Below are 20,508 nucleotides of genomic sequence, written 5' to 3'. Positions count from 1 at the left end.
CAGGGCTTGAGAGGACGGCCCACTGTTATTCAGTGTAAATTGGTGCCATTGAAATAGTCATTGCTGAAAGAACAGAGGGCACCTTCCTCACTGAGCATCAGCATCTGCATCCGTCTTGTGGCCCTTAGAGTCGGGGGAGCCCCAGAGAGGCCAGCAGGATCTCCTGCCACTAAAGAAAAAGGAGGAGGTGGTTTGGAGGAAAAAGAGTTTGTTAATTCTATAAAACTATCGGTGCCCATCTGACTTCACCATATTTATCTTCCTCTTAAGCTAGTTCACTGGATTATTCGGATTGTAGGAATCCAGTAATTTTTATTGGCTCAGATGTGGATTTCTAAACTCTGATTTTCTGTGCTGAATAGCAAATCCAGAATGTCCACACAAATCCAAGGTGGAAATGTTGAAATAAGGAACAGCCTCGCCTAGGCGCGAGCTGAAGGGGCTCATGGGTCTGTGAGGACCGTTATCAGGGTTTGCCTCAAGGTTGAGCACAGAAATGCGAAATCGTTGTTCACCAGAATTATTCTCGAATGGCACGTGCTTCAAAGAAACACTTCCAAGCCAGGGAGGAATGAGACATGGAAGATAAACTCAGCGACACCAAGTGCCACTGGGGAGGGCTTCTGTTCAGAGGGGTTTGTTTCATCGCTGGTTGGGATTTTCCAGTTTGGGGACAAGAGCTCAGAGCAGAATTGTTCTGCATACCATTGTGGGAGAGGAATCTGACGGAAGGGAGAGGGAGGGAGTATTCCAAAGGCAGGAGAAAGGAGGCAGCCAGGCTCTGGACTTCAAGGCGGGAGGGTGTGTGCTGGGGGGTGGGGAAGCCCTGGTTGGGGTACCAGCTTATGGGGGTCTCCGGACGATGGGAGGTCTGGTGGGAATTGCTCGGTTTCCTGTGAGAGGGTGGGTGTAAGCTTTCTCCCTCTCTGCCTGCCCTTGAAAACCTCCAGGCACGTCTCTCCTATTCACTATAGTTTGTGTCTCAGTGGGTCTCCGGGGGGATTTGAAAAGGTGCTGAGTCGGCAGCTGGCAGCCGCACTGTGATCACAGGGACGCGGAGGCCGTGAGCTGCATCTCACAAGATTTCTCCGACCGCTTGCCCCGCCCAGCCCCAGCGTGGCCCCCCGCCTGCTAGGGGAGAACAGTGGTCCGCAGAGCCTCACCTCTGAGGAGGACGGTAACTCCCGAAGGCGCCGTGATAAGGAGCCACTGTCCACAATCCCACACTAAGCTATTTTCACCAGGGCCACTTAGCAAAGAGCAGGACCAAGAAGCGACACATCACCTGAGGGATGAGGCTCAAAAGGGGCACGCAGTGTGGCTCCAGCCACCGAAGTGGAGCCCGGGCAGGTGGGAGGGGAGGCGGGCTGACAGAGAAACAAAACATCGGGGGAATCGTGATTTTGTTCAGGGTCCAGGAAACGCCCCAGGTGAGCGACACGACATGAATCCTCCATGAGAGGTGGGCTCAGAAGGGCTTTAGACCCACCAACCTGCTCCCATATGAACACCCGACCTCCTCGTACCTCGGTTTCCTCATCTGTAATGTGGGGTAATAATTATACTGCCCTCCTAAGAATTATGTGGAGTAAATGAATCAATACGTGGAATGCATACGGAACAGCGCCTGGCACATGGCAAACAGCCATTTTTTAAACGAGGAATCAGAATTTCAGATCGTTAAAGAAGCTTGAATTTCATCCCAATGCCTTCACTGTCCAGATTTAAAACCCAAGGCCCAAAGAGCTTAACCGGCTTTGCTAACGTCCCTGAGTCGGCTAATTAGGGAGCAACCTGGGATGACGACAGATCTGTCATGGCAGCTGCAGGAGAGAAGGTCGGAGCTGGAAGGTTGAGAGGAAACTGACCAGTGCAGGGGGTTCTGGGAGCTCGAGACAGGATTCAGCCCCCTGTACACGTGTGCACGTATGCATGCACAACGCACATGCACACATATGCAGGCACACATACGCATGCATGCATGCAGACACATGCACATACAACCACACCTGAGGCCCCAGGAAGTCACAACCTGCAGGAGAACCTGGGTGTAACCCGGAGCAAGCAAGCGGGCTCTTGTGTGGAGGGAACACCTTCAAGGTGCAGGCTGCAGACAGGCAGACATGGAATCCATGGGAATTATCAGAGAGTAAGTGTGACTGCGGGAAACAAGAAGGAACGAATCTCGGGGAGTGTGCATCCACGCCTCCCGGGTGCCAGCTGGGTGCCCTGACAGCGTGCTGTCCCTCTAGCTGCAGAGCATCCCCTGGTCGGCCCCACAGACCCCTGCACGAAGCTCCAGAACCTTCCCTTCCTCCTCATTGCACCGTCTTTCCCTGCTCAGGGAAGCTCACTGATCCAAGAAGAAGAGGCCGGGTCTATTTTTGGAAATAAAGAGAGTGTTTCGGTAGCGCCTGGTACCCAGACACGGCCAAGGGAGCGCGTTTCTCCATCTGTGACAACACAATGTTCTGTCACTTCACATCACGATATCGCAGCCACGGTGACTCCCGGACACGCATGGTGCTCAGCTCCCTTGGAGGAAACAGGGTCCTTGTGCCTCTGGGCCACAGAGAGCATCTGTTCCTAAAAGATGCAACCGCCCCAATGGGCCTCGCTCAGCTGGCCAGCTTTTAACCTCAGAGCTTTCTGTCCAATGACCCACATTTCCCGAGAAAGGGGGTCTGCCCACGGGCTCTCTCCTCCATGTCGTCGTCAGAATGGAAGCAAAATGCTTTCGTTGGGTGAAAATACAATTCACTTTCTTCAGCGATGACTTTGAATAACAGCTGTGAAGCCATTTAAACACAACGAGGACCCCCAACCAAAGGCAACTCACCCTGAAGCGATCTTCCTTTTCATTTGTTACAAGATCGGGGCCACCCCGGAAGCCGCTCTGTGTCTGTAAGGCCGCTGCTCTAAAAACATCTCTCCCACTAAGAACACCAGGTTTCCCAACCCCGTGTGCCTCGCGCTTCCACACGAATTTGCCACGGTTTCTTTACTTCGGTGGAAGGATGGGCTCCCTTTCCTCAAACAGAATTCGCATCTGAATCCACATGAAGGGAAACTCAAGACCAGGTAGAGAACCTAGATGGCGATGGCCCCTGTAACATTTCCTGTGGAACCTCGGACGACAGACCTCTGAGTGTGCCTGCCATGAACACATACGTGTGTTCCCTCAGTCTGTCAAGGAAAAGAGTGTAAAAATGCACATCATATTAAAAAGCAATAAAAATGTACTGGAGTGAACAAATGAAGAAGGGGACCTAGAAGAGTGGAGGCAAAATTGAGCACGGTCAATTCCACTTTTTAAAGTTTCCCGCACATTTCCCGGATCAGATTGCCGAGGCTGTACACTCAGACCTGCGAGCTCTGCTGGTCCTGTGGGTGTAACACCCCCGAGGCAGGCCAGAGGGACCACGTAGGACAGGTGTGGGAAACTGAGCACAGCCATCAGAATAGCTTCTAGAAGCCTTGTGCATTTTAGTAAACTGTCCTGTAGTTCTTAGACAAATATTTGGGGCCTCTGAACAAAACCGACCATGAAGCTGGCGTGATGGCATCGCACCTTCCCCACGCGGGGCTGAGCCCAGCATCCCAGAGCAGTTTGCCAGGACAATGAATGCCCACCTGCTCTGAAGGACGCCTCACGCTGCAGGAGGAGGGCACATCGCTGTGTATATTCAGCATCCAGGTTGACGGACAAGAAGTTGAGGTGGAACCAGTAGCATCTCCAAGGCCCCTGATCTTGCTGGTGGGGCCCAGGAGTCCTGACTACGTCCCGCCCCATGGAGGGGGCAGGGTGGGAGATGTGGGGGCCCCAGGATGTGACCTGTGTGGGGAAGGTTCATAGTGAGGGATGGAGGGAGGAGGGTAAAGATGAGAAGACGCACATTTCTGCAACATGGATGTGACAGTCCCAGGTCAGGGACCCCCTCATGCAATTGGTCACGTCACAGCTCTCAGGTCCATTGTTATGGCCCATTCTTGGAGCCATGGAGGCCTTTCTCCTGTGGCTCTTACTTAAATCCACTCCTGTGGGATAGTGTGTCAATGATGGCCCTTATCTCCAGAGTGAGCCCATGAGACCACTAATCAAACCTTTCCATTCCACAGAATCAGGGTGAACTCCAACGATTGCTGGACCCAGAGCATCCTGGCCCCAGAGCTAATGCAGAATACAGACACATCAACTCGGAAAGCCAAACAGGGTCCCCATCAAGTATCTGCCGCGAAATCAGACACTGATGGGTCTTTGCTGCTGGAATTATGTCTTGATGGCCAGAAACAGCTTTACACAGTCCTCAAGATTCTTAAGAGAGAGAACCCCTGCTGGGGATTAGAAGACGCACACCATCACCCCAGCTCTGCCACGTGTGAGGCAAGTGTCTTCCTGCACGTTGATGTGACTCCCTGAGCTCTGCTCTTCCTCATCTTTGAGGCGTGAGGTCACTCACCAGGGCAGAACAGCATGGGGACCTCTGCTCTGCAGTAGGCGTGACTGGACTGTGCCCCAAATTTTAGCACTAACTAACTGAGCCAGTCACTTCATCCAGCTAAGCCTCAGTTTCCTCATCTATAAAATGGGCACAAATGTTTTATTTAGTAGGCACGGCTCCTATCTATGGCAAGTCCTAGAAGCGACTTCTTTCAGATTTCCATGTCCATATGCGTAAATATAACTACCATGTGTTTGCATTGAAGACACAGTTCTGTTCTTTCCTTTCTTTCTTCTTTTTTTGGTGAGGAAGATTGGCCTTGAGCTAATATCCATTGCCAATCGTCCTCTTTTTGCTTGAGGAAGATGTCACTGAGCTAATATCTGTGCCAATCTTCCTCTATTTTGTATGTGGGTCACTGCCATTGCATGGCTTGATGAGCATTATGTAGGTCTGTGCCTGGGATCTGAACCCACAAACCCTGGGCCACCAAAGTGAAGTGCGTAAATTTAACCTCTATGCCACCAGGCCGGCCCCAATGTTCTTTTCACTTTTTAATGGAGATCTCTGAACATTCCTGCAATGGAGAGATGTTTATGAAGCTTACTACTTGGCAAGAACATCTCTATTCTAATGTTTTATAAAGAACATTAATCAAATGAAAACGTTAAATAAACAATTGGTCAACTTGGTCATAAACCGTGTACAGTATCTATGATAACCAACAGCCTACAGTCTAGGTAATATATTCTTTATGGTTTTACAATATGATAATGAAAGTAAAAAATACAAAACTTCACATTCTAGAAGATTCAGGCATCACCAGTTCATTTTGGGAAACCTGCCTTCTGTTGTGTTGTATTTATTTATATATATATATATGTACATATATATATATATATATACATTTTTTTACACACATATATATATGGCTGTGATGTGTGACAGTTATGGAAATCATGAACAGGGAAGCTGTGCGAGAGAAGAACCAATTGTCAGGACTCGACCTCAGCAGCTCTTTCGGATCCCTCCCTTCCTTTCTCCTTTCGCCGCTCCCACGCCAGCTCAGGCCTTGCTCACCTTACGACCCCCTCGCCATAACCACCTCCCAAAAGATGTCCTGGTTCCAATCTCCTCCCCAGTCTGGCATGAGCCCTGCCCGGCTGACGGTCCCACGGTAACTCTGCTCCTCTGTGGCTCCCTGAGCAAGCACCTCCCACCCCCACACACCACCCACTGCTCACTCCTGCCCTGCTCGGTGGCCTCTGTATTTCTCACCTCCACGGAACTCTCAGCCGCATGTCCCCACTGGGAGTCTTTGTCCCCGCAGAGTCCAGTGAGGTCTGTCTGGCCCTCTCCAGGATGCTTACTCAACCACCAAACCCACTTCACCCCAGATTTTGTCTGCACCCCACCATTAGTACCGTTATGTGCATGACATACAAGGTAGGTGACTTTTTCTAGGGATCCCCATCTAAATAGTTATCTTAACATCTTCAAAAGGATTGGATGCTCCTTGGCTTTGAGGCAAAGGAACGTTCCAAAGAAGAGGGCTAAGTAGTTTTCAGGCATTATTTATGTAATTATGCATTTATCCAAAGATTACAACAGACGATCCAGAATCAAGGAAGGCTAGAAGAAGGCTAGCCAGGCCACAGGTTCCTGTGCAGCTATTCCTGATGCTCAGTGAACAGCCGCTGATGAGTTAAAAATCCCCCCCTTTATTCGGGATCAGTAAGAGGACGGGGTAGCCTGCATTGCCGGAGAAGACCGACAAATTGCAAAGATTTAATTAAATTAAATGGCATTCAAGAGGAACAACCAGAGAGACGGGCGTGAGAGTCCTTGTGACAAAGCCCCATAGACCGGGCGTAGAGTGCGGATCCCGCCTCCTAGCTGACTGTCATCCCGCCTAGCACCTGCTGCCTTAAGGAAGGAAGAATAGGGAGGAGAAAAGTGGGATTAAAAAAAGGAGGAAAAGACCAAGAAAAGTGTGGGAGAGAACTACAAGGAAAACACAAAAGAAGTGAGCACAGCGCCTCTGTCTACCTCGTGCTTCAAGCTTCAGATGAACTAAGATGACCCCTTCCTAAAGAGAAACCCCGGGGGAAGTTCCCTGTAGGCACTCGACCTGGTGACCAACACTCGCAGAATGACACACGACAGTAACTGAAATTCCGAAAACCCAAGACCGAGATCAAATGACAGCTGCAGAGAACGGACGCGATACACAACAGGGAACTTTTGCAAGCCAAAGTTTAAAGACACAGAGAAATATAGGAGAACAAATTTGTACCTAAACAAAGGAAAAACGAGAAAAGCGAACGTTTCAGAAAACCTTACTCTCAGTTTCGCATTAAGGAAAATGTTAAGTGAGGACCAAAAGGTGACAAATGTCATGCATGACTGTGAAAAATTAATTGCATAACCGACTGGCCAGTTTGGCTTCCAAATAGGATTGGGGACCATCTTAAAAAAAAAAACAAAAACCACACATTTCAAAGCACTTTTGAAAAACACAGAGGAAGGTACTTACTAACAGTGCCCCATAGAATTTCGAGAAGGCTTGGCGGAAGCGAGAAAGCATATCGCCAAAGCTAGAAATTATGGCCAGGGAACCACACCGCCTTCCTCTTCAAGCATCGAGAATCTTGCTCCTCCACGTGTCAGAGAGCAAACCTCCAGGGTAAGTTTGTAAACATGCGGGCATTCTCACCGGGCATCACGAAAGCGGTGGAGGGCAAGAAGCGTTTCCTTGCCTCGGGGATAAGTCAGACCCACTTTTAGCAACTGACATAATCAAACACCTCGGGGTCATTTACTTAATATAGGGACTGCTATTTCCACTGGGTGGCAAGTTGAGCAAGGTTGGCCACCTGTTCTGCTGTGAGCCTGCCTGTCTCCAGCAAAGCCCAAATCAGAGCGAGCCACTAAAGTGAAGCCCCGGGTGCAGGATGCGGGCAGGCGGGCGCTGCGGCAATGGGACCACACCCCAGACCCTACTGGCCACATGCAGATGTTCTGTCCCATCGACACGCCTGGAAGCCTGCAAATGAGGTCGCTAAGAAAGTAGCTCTTGTTGTTAACACTGTTTTCATGCATTTTTTTCTGGAGGCTCTATCTTTGTCATTTAAAAACTCCTACCTCCTTGTACCATTCGTGGGGCCTCTCCTAAAGAAACAAAACCGGGAGAGTGTAAGCCATACGTACACCAGAGGCCACAGAGCTCCATCGCAAAGCCGCAGATTCACTGTTCCTGGTGTCCAGGCTGCATTTCCTAGTCTCCTAAATCAGAACCACTCTCCAAATCCGGGGCCACAAATATCTGACGTAGACTCAAATAGTCCATAAAATGTCCCCAGTGGTTTTATAATGATGCAGTTTAAAAAGAGAAGTCTATACCATTAACATGCCCCCCACCCCAGGCTCCTGGAAGGGACGTGGTTGGCTAATTTGACACACTGTTTTGCATTCCCTGTTAATACAGCATGCCCACCAGTTTGAAATCCATACCCACTGGGTTCCTGTTCTGTGCTTTCCCAAATAGCAGCTTAATTGGTGTTAGCAGTTTTGGGGAGAAAGCCAACAAAAATAAAAGCAATTCATAAAAAAGAAGTTCCACTCACCATACTTTTGCTCAGACACGCCTCTTAGCCAAAAGTCACTGGCCCGGACTGCCGAGTGAAGAGGCCAGAACTTCAGTTTACAACACCTCTTAGTTATAGGCATCCCTCTGTCCTTCCTGCTAGGAAATTCCTCTCTCACTTAATGGTGAGTCTCACCATCCCAGTGAATGACAAAATTAATAAACATCTCTACCATGCGTTACCTGACATTACTGTTCACTGGGAATTCATGTGTTAGTTCTAACAAGAAGATACAAACTATCTTTATGTCCATAAATCTCTACAAGGGGGTAGCCCACCCAAATGCTGTTTACCACCCACACCCAGTTCATTTGCTAGGTGGAAACCTAGAGATCTGCAGAGGAATTTCATTTGGCAGCTCATGTGACCTACACAGAAACCGCTGGCTTTGTTCCATGTTGAAGCGATCACCTGGGTCACAGAGGAGCAGGAGAATTTCCCCCCCAGGGGATGTGCTCAGATTTTCCCACATCTTTTGAAATCTCCCCTCTGTCCACTCAAGGATGAAGTCACCTCATGGCAACTGTGGATTCATTAACTGGTTAGATTGCAGAGAGATTTCTAGTAATGTCGAAGAGCTGAAGGTGGAGCTCCTGATCTAACGGAAAAAAATATTTGAAACTGCCAGGTCCAAAGTCTGGCCTCAGAGGGGTTCATCTCCCATTTTCTGAGGATGTGCCCAGCTGGGCAGACTGGCAGGTGACACTGGCAGGTGTCACTGAAGCTGCAATTCCAAGATCCAAGAAGGTGGGGCTTGCTTCCACCCACACGCAGGGAAACTGAGTCTCTAGCTGACAACTATTCCTGACCTCTTGACAGCAGCACCAGCCACCTGCGGAATAGATCCTCTGGGTGTCCAGTGGGCAACGCGATCCCAAACAGCCCCCAGTGAACTCCTCCTCTCTGCCTGCTGCTTGCAAAGCTTCTGAGCACTCTCCTGTCTCTTCTAGATTTCTTCAGCACCATCTACCCCAACCCGGCCCTTCTGTTTCCAGTCTCCCCATCTCGATCCATTCTCCACGGTGCAGCCAGACCAACTGTAAAACCAAAATCTTAAAAATCCTTCAGGACCCCTGTCATCCTCAGGAAAAAGCCCAAATACCTTAAAAGGGCTCACGAGGGGCTGGCCCCGTGGCTGAGTGGTTAAGTTCACGCGCTCTGCTGCAGGCGGCCCAGTGTTTCGTTGGTTCGAATCCTGGGCACGGACATGGCACGCTGAGGCAGCGTCCCACATGCCACAACTAGAAGGACCCACAATGAAGAATATATACAACTATGTACCGGGGGGCTTTAGGGAGAAAAAGGAAAAAAATAAAATCTTAAAAAAAAAATGGGCTCACGAGCTCCCTGACCTGTTTTGGCCGGAGTGTGTACCTTCTCACTCGCCCCTCCCCAGCCCATCCTTGCCTTCACTCTCTCCCACAGCCGGGACTTCCACAGCAAGCCAATGCTTCATCTTGGAACACTGCTGCTTTACTCCAGTGACATCACTTCCTCCATGAGCCTTCACTGACCGGCCAGGATGGGGCGAGGTCTCCGTCCCATATGCTTCCAGACACCCGGTTTACCCTGTCTGGAAACAGCTATGTCTCTGTCTGTGCCAGGTCTGGTCTTTAGGCCCCTGGAGGCCAGGATGAGTATCATACCATCGTTACCATACGCACCCCCCAGACCCAGGAAGGAGGAGCCCCTGCCTGGTGCCCTGTGCTCTGTGCTTTAGAGAGCTTCGCATTTCACAAACATACAACAAATTATTCAAGCATGTATGTGCACAGCACAACCCACAACCCTGAAGGGTCACTGTCCTGATCAGCACTATTTGGGATCCAGGAAATGCTGTTCCAAATTCCCACCCTGCATCCTCAAAACCCAGGGAGGCGAATGCTGTGAAGGCGAGTGCATGGAACCTTGGAGGCGGGGGCTGGTCTGGAAGTCAGGCAGGCTTTGAGAAGCAGAAGCACTTAGGTCAGAGAAAGGTAAATTAATCATCAAATCCATTCTCTCAGTGTGGATGCAACCGAGTCTTGCACATCAGTGTCCCTTCCCAATAGTGACACGGGCACGTTTTCTTGCCTCTCTTCATGCTCCAATTCATGATTTAAGAAGTACTCAGGAACTACTGTGGGATTGGCAAAACTAGTGCACGGCAGCTGAGTAACGTTTTGCAATATAAAACGATTCACATTCCTCTTAAATTTGCACAGGTGGCCCTAAACATATACATACACGCATGCGCAGGCTACTGACTCTTTACTGTATCTAACCAGATGCTGCTTTAACAAATGGTGAAGACAGTAACATGAGTGATATCAATCTATATGATGAAATAAAATGTTTCATAATATTTTTCTCGATAACAAGTTACTGTTAACTTGTTACTAACAATTAGCAACTCATTACAAAGTTTGAGCACGATATGCAAAATTCACAGTTTATATCTGAATCCAAGAATTCCTTAAAGAATTTTATTGACAATTTCAGTTGCTTTTGGCAGAGTTCTCTAAATTAAATTAAGAATAAGCTAATTGTACTGACTCAAGAAAGGTTATCTGATTTGGCACAGCTGTTCATAAAACACAATGTATATGAAAAACGATTATAACAACATAATTTCGCTGAATTTAAGGCAAGAAAAATAAAATGTACAGAATAACATATAATATTTTGGAAGTTATGTACATTTTAATTTTATTACTCATCCAAATATCACTCATAATAAACATCCAGATGTGAGCAAGAACAAATAAATTTAGTTGTCTTTGACATTTTATTGATTTTCAATCATAGAAAAACCATGGTTTTACACTTATTTTTTTTAAAATTTTGGTATTCGGCAACTACATTTGTTGAGGTAGGATTAGATAACATATTTTATTTATAACTTTTAAATGTTTTAAAATATATGATAGAAAGGCTTCCATTTATACGCTTCCTGGGTCCTCTTGACGATAGTGGTAATTCTGATTGCACATCCCCACTGGCTGGTCTGCGTGCTCGACAGACATTTCTGAAATGAAATGCATGTGTATACATGCCTAGGGACCCACGTAGAAATTTAAGAGTAATGTGAATTGTTTAATATTGCAGTAAAATTTCTGAAATGAATGAATGACTCCCTTTCTCTATCAAGACAGAAGATGATACAGTAAATTCAATCGCTAACATGTCAAATTGCTCAGAAAATCTTAGCTTCAGGGTATGTTTCCCGTCAACAAGTAAACACTTGGTCACCGGGAGAAAATGTTTTGGATGCTGGTTTCATCACCTAACGAATTTACCATTCCTCCCAGCTTGATTTTAGGTACCGATGTGATCAGCATGTTATGTGTCTACACAGTTCTGCTTGCAACATCTACTTATTCAAGAAACACGTATTAATCATGTGGGCTGTGAAATAAACTCTGGAAAAGCAGTGGGGAATAAGAAAGGTGGGGGCATCCTGGAGCTAAGGTTCTGGTGGGGGCACAGTCAGTCAACAAACAACTACCTGGTTAAATAGGCAAAGAGAGTTGTTTAGACTGCTAAGCAGGAGCTGCTATGAGAATGGATAGCGGGAAGACCTTAACCCAGGCTGGAGACACAGAGAGCTCCCCAGAGAAAGCATCATCAAAACTGAAACCCACAAGGTGAGTTAGGAATTATCTCGGTAAAGAAAAATGAAAAGAGAGCCACGTACACAGAGAATACAGAGTGCCAGACAAGACACAAACACAGCCGACCCCACATGAGCAGAGCCTGACCCGAGATCAGCTTGGTGTGCTCAAAGACCCAGGGGAAGAGCCATGTGGCTGGATCCAGTGAGGAAAGTGGCTGGCTTCCTCTTGAAAAGTTCAGGTTTTGTCCTAAGTGCAATAAGGCCACAAAAGGGTTTTAATAAGAATGTGTTTCTCTGATTTTAGATTCTGTAAAAACTGACACCGATCCAGAAAGAGTCGAAGTGAGAGGAGCAGTAAAAGGGCTGGTAATTCCCCGAGGAAACAGATGGGTGTGGCTTGGACCAAGGGTGTGGTGACCAACAGACCCCTCTGAGATTGCTGTTGGTGGGAATATCCATCCACTCAGTTGGTGATTGATTAGAGGTAGGGTGAACAAAACTGAGAGGTTGAAACGATAGTCGGAAACCTGACGCATCAGTCATGTTCAGATGACATCTCCACTTTTATCTCCATTCCAGACTTATCTTTTACCTTCAGACTAACATATCCACTCTCTGCTGGAAACTTTAACTCCACAATTTCCCAGGAAACTCAACTAACTGAACTCCTCATCATTTCCCCCCTGAACCACCCACTAACAGCTCCTTCTCCACTTTTCCTTATCATAGCAAGTGTTCCTAGCACTTGACAATCATCTGTGATGGTTCATTTTATGTGTCAACTTGACTGGGCCACGGGGAGCCCAGATATTCAGTCAAGCTTTTCTGGGTGTGTCTGTGAGGGTGTTTTTGCATGAGATTAGCATCTGAATCGGCAGACAGAGTAAAGCAGACTGCCCTCCCTAATGTGGGTGGGCCTCACCCAATCAGTCAAAGTCCTAAAGAGAACAAAAAGGCTGACCCTCCCTCAAGGAAGGGGGAATTCCACCAGCCTGACTGCCTTTGAGCTGCGACATCACTCTTTCCCTGCCTTTGGACCAGAATGGAAACATCAGCTCTTTCTGGGTCTTGAGCCTGCCAACTTTCACACCAAAACTTACACCAGAGGGTCTCCTGGGTCTCCAGCTTGCTGACTATAGATATTGGAACTTGTCAGCCTCAGTAATTGCATGAGCCGATTCCTTACAATAAATCTCTCTCTCTCTGTAGATATAGATAGATACATAGATATCCTACTGGTTCTCTTTTTCTGGAGAATCCTGACTAATCTATCAGCCAAAGAAGGGATGATACTGTCTAAGAAGAAGATAAAGTATACACACACACAAAATAACATAAGCTATGGGTACCCCAATGTTCTAAATAAGCTCTAGAGTAAACAGAAACAGAAATGAGAGCAGAGCTGACTTCAAGTCAAGTCGGCTGGCACTGTGGCCAAGTTTCACCAGGGTGCACAGCCACCCAGCTAGAGGCCCTGTCTTCCAGACTCACATCCTGCTAAGTGTGGCCATGTGGCTAAGCTGAGATCAGCGGAACATGAGGGCAACTGCTGTAACTCCAGGACATCTCGTTAAAGACAGAGTCACCATCCTAGACTTCCTCTTTTTCTGTTTTCTGAAGGCTGGGAACCCGATTTGGAAATGATCCAGTTTTCTTGAACCCCACGGACAAGAACCACACCCTAGAAGATGGTGGAGCGAGAAGATGGAGAAAATCTAGGTGCCTGAATGACGTCCTGGAGCAGAGCTTCCACAGCAGCCTGGACTGTCCTGTCTGGACTGTTTCCTATGAGAGGGATCACGTTCCCTCATCTCAGTCACAGTGTTTGGAGTCTCTCTGTTGGAGCAGTTTCACCTGTATCCTAATTGCCACTGAAACACATCCATTGGATTAAGAACATGGGGGTCACTGCTGGCAGTTCCCTCCAATGGGGAGAGAAGTGTCATTTGTCTGCTTTGTTCATGGCTGTGGCCCCAGAAGACTGAACAGTATCTGCGCACAGTAGGCACTCAGTGAATGTGTGCTGAAGGAATGAAGAGTGGAGGTAAATGCCATGTGGGACTTGAAAGGAAAGGGAAGAAGTGGCCAAGATTATCTGGTCACATCTCGGTTACAGAGATTTACTGACGGGGATATGAGAGTGACTCTAAGGAACCAGGGTCCATGTGCGTGTGCATGGATGCATATGTGTGTGTGTGTGTAACACAGGAAAGGCTGGGGCCTTTAAGTTAAGCAAAAAGAGAAAGAATACAGCAAGAGAAAGGATTGACGCACTAAGGAAATAGATTAAATAGCCTTGTGAATCTCCTGATCACCGTTAGTAGGAGGTAAGATACTTTCTTAATATTACTAGAAGGGAAGAAGGAGGGGTTGAGTGTGTGTAAGCATAACCAGTAGGGTCAGAAAGAAGGAATTTGAGGATGTTTCTGTATGATAGCTTCTTCTTTTTTCTATGGAGTAGGAGGCAAGGTCAACCAGTGGAGAGAATGCTGGTCAGAATGGGGGTCAGGTTGAAGGGAATGGTGAAAGCTAGAGATAGCCATGGTGGGGAAACAGAAAGCAGGGTGGATGTAGGACTACACTAAGAATATAGGGAAGCTCTTCAACGCTCGGCTGATGAGGTTGGGTACCACGCATTTTTAGGGTAACATCTACCGGTGTGTGTTTTCCCCGGCAGTCGTCAGAGTTCAGACACAGACACAGACAGGAAGAACAGGAAATGACTGATTCCTCCAGAGTTGTGTTTTCCCCAGATGACCAGAATTAGAAGGCTGAAGGCGCGACATTTCAGGGTACAGCAGCAGAGCAATTAATTAGTCTTTGTTGGACAGAAAGGAAGTGATGGGCTGGTGAGCCAGGTGGGTGGACCCATCAATGGACTAGACGTTCTAATAAGAAGACAGGCATCTGTAATGCGGCTTCTGTAACCAGCCAGTTAGAAGGCCAGGAAACGGAGGCAAGAGAATGTGTCGAATGGTGGTGTAAATTGAAGTGATTATGTTTCCGGGATGACAAAGGTTAGAGGAGGTGGCATATGTGGAGTAGGAGAAGTCACCGGAGATGAGGAGACAAAGGAGCTAAGAGGCAATGTCATTAGAGGCATTCTTCATGTGGATGTGGGGACACCTAGCATGACAACATCACCATAATGGCCAAGAAGGCTGAGATGGGTTCCAAACTCGCCCAAAAGCTTGGGACACGTCCAACCTACCCGGCTCTTCTTCCTTGACACGACCGCCTCCTCCAGCTCTCCTTTCGGACTCTCCCTCTGATGAACCTCTCCCATTGCTTTTCTTACAGGTCTCCACTCTATGACTCATGGATTTGCCTGCAACCACATGCCATTTTTTTGTAGGAGGGCAGCACATACAGCATTATTTGGTCTCATCCCCGAATATATCTGTCTCTTTGGGTTGGTGTGACTTTCCACAGCCATTTTCTAATTATGACTCACCTCACCAAGCAAAATGGGTAAAGTCATATTATCACCTATGTTATAGTTTTGAGTTATGTCACTACCCACACGGAATGCTTATTCATAGATGGATATCAACGGTTATGCATACTGATTAAAATTCCCTTTCCTAATTATGCAATTATGGGAATGACAAACACATTTCAGATGTTAATTATCTTTTTGTGTTATACCTTAAGTCATATGACAGGTAAGTTTCTCTATGACTTAAGTCCTTGGTCAAGACTGACATTCTATCTTTTTTTTTAAATGACTTTTTTTTTTATGATTGGCCCTGGGCTAACATCTGTTCCCAATCTTCTTTTTTTTTCTTCTCCCCAAAGCCCCCGAGTAAACAGTCATATACTCTAGTTTAGATGCTTCTAGTTGTGCTATGTGGGACGCCACCTCAGCATGGCCTGATGAGTGGGGCTAGGTCTGTGCCCAGGATGTGAACCGGGGAAACTCTAGGCTGCTGAAGCAGAGCACGCGAACTTAACCTTTGGGCCATGGGGCCAGCCCCACATTCTATCTTATAGACAGGGTTCAATTCACATTAGCTGAGACCCATTTTTAAGCTCTAAGAATATACATATTAACTTCATAAGGAGGCAGAGAACATGATTTTACCAAGTTGCCATGTTAACCAAATAGAGACACAGCCTGGAAAAGGAGTTCGTTTATAATCACAGCTAAAGCAGATCAGCAGCAGGTTACATGAAAAAGGCAGACATCTAGCAGTGTGTCAGGTCTTCCGCACTCCATGTCTTCAAAAATACATCATTTTTTCTTCTCAACTCTTCTTGGTTGCTCAAAATTTCTTCGTGGAAGAAATATGAAGAAGAAAAAAAGTGATACATAGCAGGTGAAATCAAAGAGCTGGGGTTTTGTTTAGAAGAATTCAGAGCTGTATCTACTGTGATTACAATTCAGAAAAGCTGGCAGCTTCCGATTCCTTTTCTGCAATTCAATTAACTTTATGTGCACCTTTCTGCTTCAAGGTGTCAATTTTTTCCACTCAAGAAAAAAGAAAAGGAGAAGGGGAGAAATTAGGAGACTATGAAATGAAATGGTAACTGATAAAGAAATGGAAGAGTCTGGCATATCTTCCTCAGGTAACATTTGTTCCATGAATCTATTTTCGATTCTTCTAACTGCTGCCTTCAGAAGAACTTGAATTGATTCTAGATATTCTTCTCATTTTTTGGAAGAAATTGGCTCACATTTCTCCCAGACATGACAGGAGTTAGAACTTGATTTTGCATAAGAGGTGAGGCTTACATTCAGAAAAGAACAGCCCCATCCTCCAAATAATTAGGATAAATTCAACCTGATCATAAATACCCCTCACATTTACAAGAAGGTCTTAAAACAGTAATAAGATGGGAGTTGATAACATACAGTATGTCGCCAAGGTGAGTCAAGGTCAGTTTCTTCTGGAAGCAGCTGCAGATGGTCAGCATCTCCCCATCACCCACCTGGCCCCTTACAAAAACAATGCCCAGACATTTGCAAGCTACTGATGAAACGTAGCCTAGTTTGCTACAGGAGTATGTTTTGTAAAATGCATTTGTAACTGATGGAGTCGGGACCAACAAGGTATGAGTATCATGTAAAGGCTGCAGGGGGTGTAGGCAAATTTCTCTGGCACATGGAAGTTTTAAGCCTCCACACTGAACACAAAGGACTCTAAACAAGTGGCCAGGCAAGACACAGATGAGTACTTGTCTATAAACGATGCCCTCTGACCCCACACTTTTCCTCTGGGTCCTTCTGGGCCACATGTTCAGTCTTGAAAGTGTCTACGTTGCATGACTCTGCTGCATCTTTGCCAGACAAGCACAGACAATGGCCCAGAACACCCATCACTGCGTTTCATGCAAAGCCTGCAACCGTCCATCTCCGTTCTTGTCTCCAAGGTCAGCCATCCCCATCCATCCTTACTTGCTTTTTCACCAAGCTGCCTTCATTTTGCTCTTTATTACAGCAAAGTTCTGTATTTACAGCAGCATATTTCATTTTAGGAATTTAATATGTTTTTTCTAAGTAAGGATTTTTAATTGGGATTGCTATTTTTTTTTTGTTAATGCTCTGGTTACAAAATTCGCAAGGTTTGGGGTGTTCTATCCCAGCCCAGTATTTTCCCAAGCCCTCGCCATTTTCAGTGGATGATTTTGCACAATGCAAGCTTTCTCAGAAACACACGTATTATTTCACTTAATCCTGCCAATCCCTTAGAGAACACTTCAAAGGTAAAACATTTCATTGCATTCAGTGGCCCACTAACTTTTATTCTAGTTATGGTAGTGATGTATGGAGTTATGATTCACACCAAGAAAATACATTATACATTAGCTATTTAATATTTCATGTTTATTATTGAAACTTTGGGGAGTTGATAACAATTTGTTTATCCAGACGTTTAGGTATAATTGCTATAATTCGTGATGTAACATTTTGGTCTTATGAACAAAACTTTCTGCCTGGAGGTGACCCTCTTCAACTTGCCTACAACATAATGACCTCTTTGATTTAGTCCTTCCGATCTTTTCCTAGATCAAAGAAGTTATTTTCAACCATGTTTCTGATTATTATTTTTGGGTTTTTTGCTGTTCCATTTTGTTTTTCTGTAACACCTAAAATTCCTAGGTTCATCCTGATTTCCCGGTGTTCCATATCCACCAGCTTTCAATGATGTCCAAATCTAGACTGAACTGACCACTCTTCTGTGCTCCAAGTCCCTCTATCCAATATCCACTCAACATCTTACTTTGAACATCTCAAACACATGCCAATCTCAATGAGTGCAAAGTCAATACCTCTTGCAATATTCCGTAACTCAACAAACGGTATCCATCCAGCTATGGAGGCCAAGAACTGGCAGTCACCTCTGACATTTCCCTCTCCCTCTTTTCCCACACCCAGTCCATCAACAAGACCCATCAATTTTAAGCAGTGTTCAAATTATCCACTTCTCTTTGACTCTACCACCACCCTCCTGACTCAAGCTGCCATCATCTTGGACGTGGATCACTGCAGGAGCCCCTCCCTTGATCCTCCCCTTACAGTGGAAAAGGGATCCTATGAAACACAGATCTGACCACACTGCAACCCTCTGCATTAACCCTGCCCAAACTCTAGGAGTAGAGGAAATCACCTTCAACTTGGCAAAGGCTTTTTTCCCAAAATATTTAGTGAACATCACACTTGGTGGAGAACCTTTAAAATCAGGAGCAAGGATGCCCATTAACATCACAACTATTTAACATAGTTCCTTACCAATGCGATGAGACAAAGGAGGAGGAGAAGGAGAAAAAGAAAAGAAATTAGTGGTGTAAGTTTGGAAACGGGAAAATGAAAAAACATCCTTAAGAGCAGATGACATGATCTTATACACAGAAATCCCAACAGAAGAGAGGAAATTAAAACTAATGAGAGTTCAGCATTGTTAATGGATATAAGCTTAAAAATTAATAGCATTTCTCTTTGCCGACAGTGACCAATTAAAGTTTTTATCAAGCTTATGTGATGAAATGTTATCAAATGCCTTTTCTGTATCAAGAGGTACTCATACGGTTAATGTGGTTATCCACGAGAAAAGACGGGAACCTGACCAAAAAACAGGCAAATTATGAAAACAGCTTGGAGCAAGAGAAATTTACATTATGGACAAGTATATGAAGATATCCTCAACTCACTAAACATAATCAAAAAGAAAATAAAGTGAGGAGATGCCACTTTACAACCATCGTACTTATAAAATTCTAAACATACGATAGAACCAAGAGTTGGTGAGCATGGGGACAAATAAGGACCCTCATGCATCTCTTCTGGGAATGTGAACTGCTGGAACAGCTCTGGGGAACATCCCAGCAGTGATAAAAATTGAGTATTAATCTGTGATCTGTCCATCCCATATTATATGGCCAAGGGATCCTCCTCCGTGATGGCAAGGGCACCTGGACAAGAGGACAGCTACTTAGGAAGAATTTAAAGACAGCATTGGGGGAAAAGAAAAACCCTGGACAACTGTAAGTGTAAATTAAAACATCACACACGTGGCCCATTACTCTGCATTGCAAAAGGGTCCATCCATATCTATGAACATAGAGGGAGCACAGCAGAATGCTCCCATGGCCAGGAGGGGGCAGGTCAGGGTGAAAACAAAATCAAATTAAATGAGAGGGACCTTGTTTTGGACAACTGTGATAGAGTGCCTTGAAGAGTAATAATGAAACTCTGTATGTGAAGTTTTAAAAAAAAAACGCTAAAAGATTAAATGGTGAACTTTAGAATTATTGGCAGAGTAGTGATAGCCACTCAAATGGACATGTTCAATTTAGGGAATGAGTATTACTTTAAAAAGAACAAGTGGGCCAGCCCTGTGGCTGAGTGGTTACGTTTGTGTGCTCTGCCTGGTGGCCTGGGGTTTGCTGGTTTGGATCTTCGGCACAGACCCACACACCACTCATCAGGCCAGGCTGTGGCAGCGTCCCACACAGAAGAACTAGAATGACCTACAACTAGGATATACAACTATGTACTGGGGCTTTGGGGAGAAAAGAAAGAGGAAGATTGGCAACAGATTTTAGCTCAGGGCCAATCTTCCTCACCAAGAATAATTAAAAAAAAAAATAGAACAAGGCCCAAGATATCTATAACTAGTTTCAGGAAGAAGAAAATTATCTGGAAAAGTTGAGAGTCAAGGAAGCTCAGAGAAGAGAGAGAGTAGGACAAGGGAAAGAAAACCAGCATCTACGACATATCTACCTTGTAGCAGGAGCTTGACATATGGAATGTTCTCAATAATATTAAAGTAGGCAGTACCACCTCCTTATATAAATGGAGGGGTGACATCCCTTAAGTCACACAGCAGGATTAGAATCCAGCTCTGTCTCATCCAGATAGAGTTCAGAAGTTTACGGCAGAAAGACTTTCAAGATATGAGAATGATCAGTTTCCAAAATGTAGCATTATTCTTCATGAGAAAATATTGCTGATTTATTAAGAAAAAGGTAGACAGCAACCTTCTAGAAACAATTCAGTGGAGCGGTGAGGGGCGAAGCCAGATTACAGGTGGAATGCAGTGGCGAGTTAACAGAAGAATTATAATATCTTGGCTTATATTTAAAGATAGTGATTATCTGGGTGTTTTTTAAATGATGGAAGAAATATAGAATAAAGATGCTAACAAGATAAAGGACAATTATGAGGGAGCAATTCCAGAGAGGACAAGGGGAACTGGATTGAAAAGTTGACTAAAGAATTATCTAATTATTTCCTTTATCATAATTATTGCTTATCTTTTAAGAAGAGAATTTTTCTTGCTAATATTATACAAGCACAAAAAAAGGGAAAATATTCTCTAGT

General features: G+C 45.6%; 1 protein-coding gene across 4 annotated transcripts in view; it reads right to left on the bottom strand.

The window, feature by feature from the left end:
- The window catches only part of RPS6KA2 (ribosomal protein S6 kinase A2), a 366,717-nt gene that overhangs the window by 234,935 nt on the left and 111,274 nt on the right, over positions 1 to 20,508 (bottom strand). The window contains exon 1 of one of the 4 annotated variants that reach the window (XM_014858386.3): positions 6,979 to 7,230. The exons of the other annotated variants lie outside the window; for them this stretch is intronic. Within the exon in view, the coding sequence (XP_014713872.1) occupies positions 6,979 to 7,029 (51 nt within the window). The 5' untranslated portion in view covers positions 7,030 to 7,230. Of the gene's footprint in view, positions 1 to 6,978; positions 7,231 to 20,508 lie in introns of those variants that run through there. 4 annotated transcript variants of the gene reach the window in all.

This window comes from Equus asinus, chromosome 1, assembly GCF_041296235.1.
Source record: "Equus asinus isolate D_3611 breed Donkey chromosome 1, EquAss-T2T_v2, whole genome shotgun sequence".
Classification (NCBI taxonomy): Eukaryota; Metazoa; Chordata; class Mammalia; order Perissodactyla; family Equidae; genus Equus; species Equus asinus.
The sequence above is the reverse complement of the archived record's forward strand: the minus strand, read 5'-3'. Positions and strand labels throughout refer to the sequence as shown.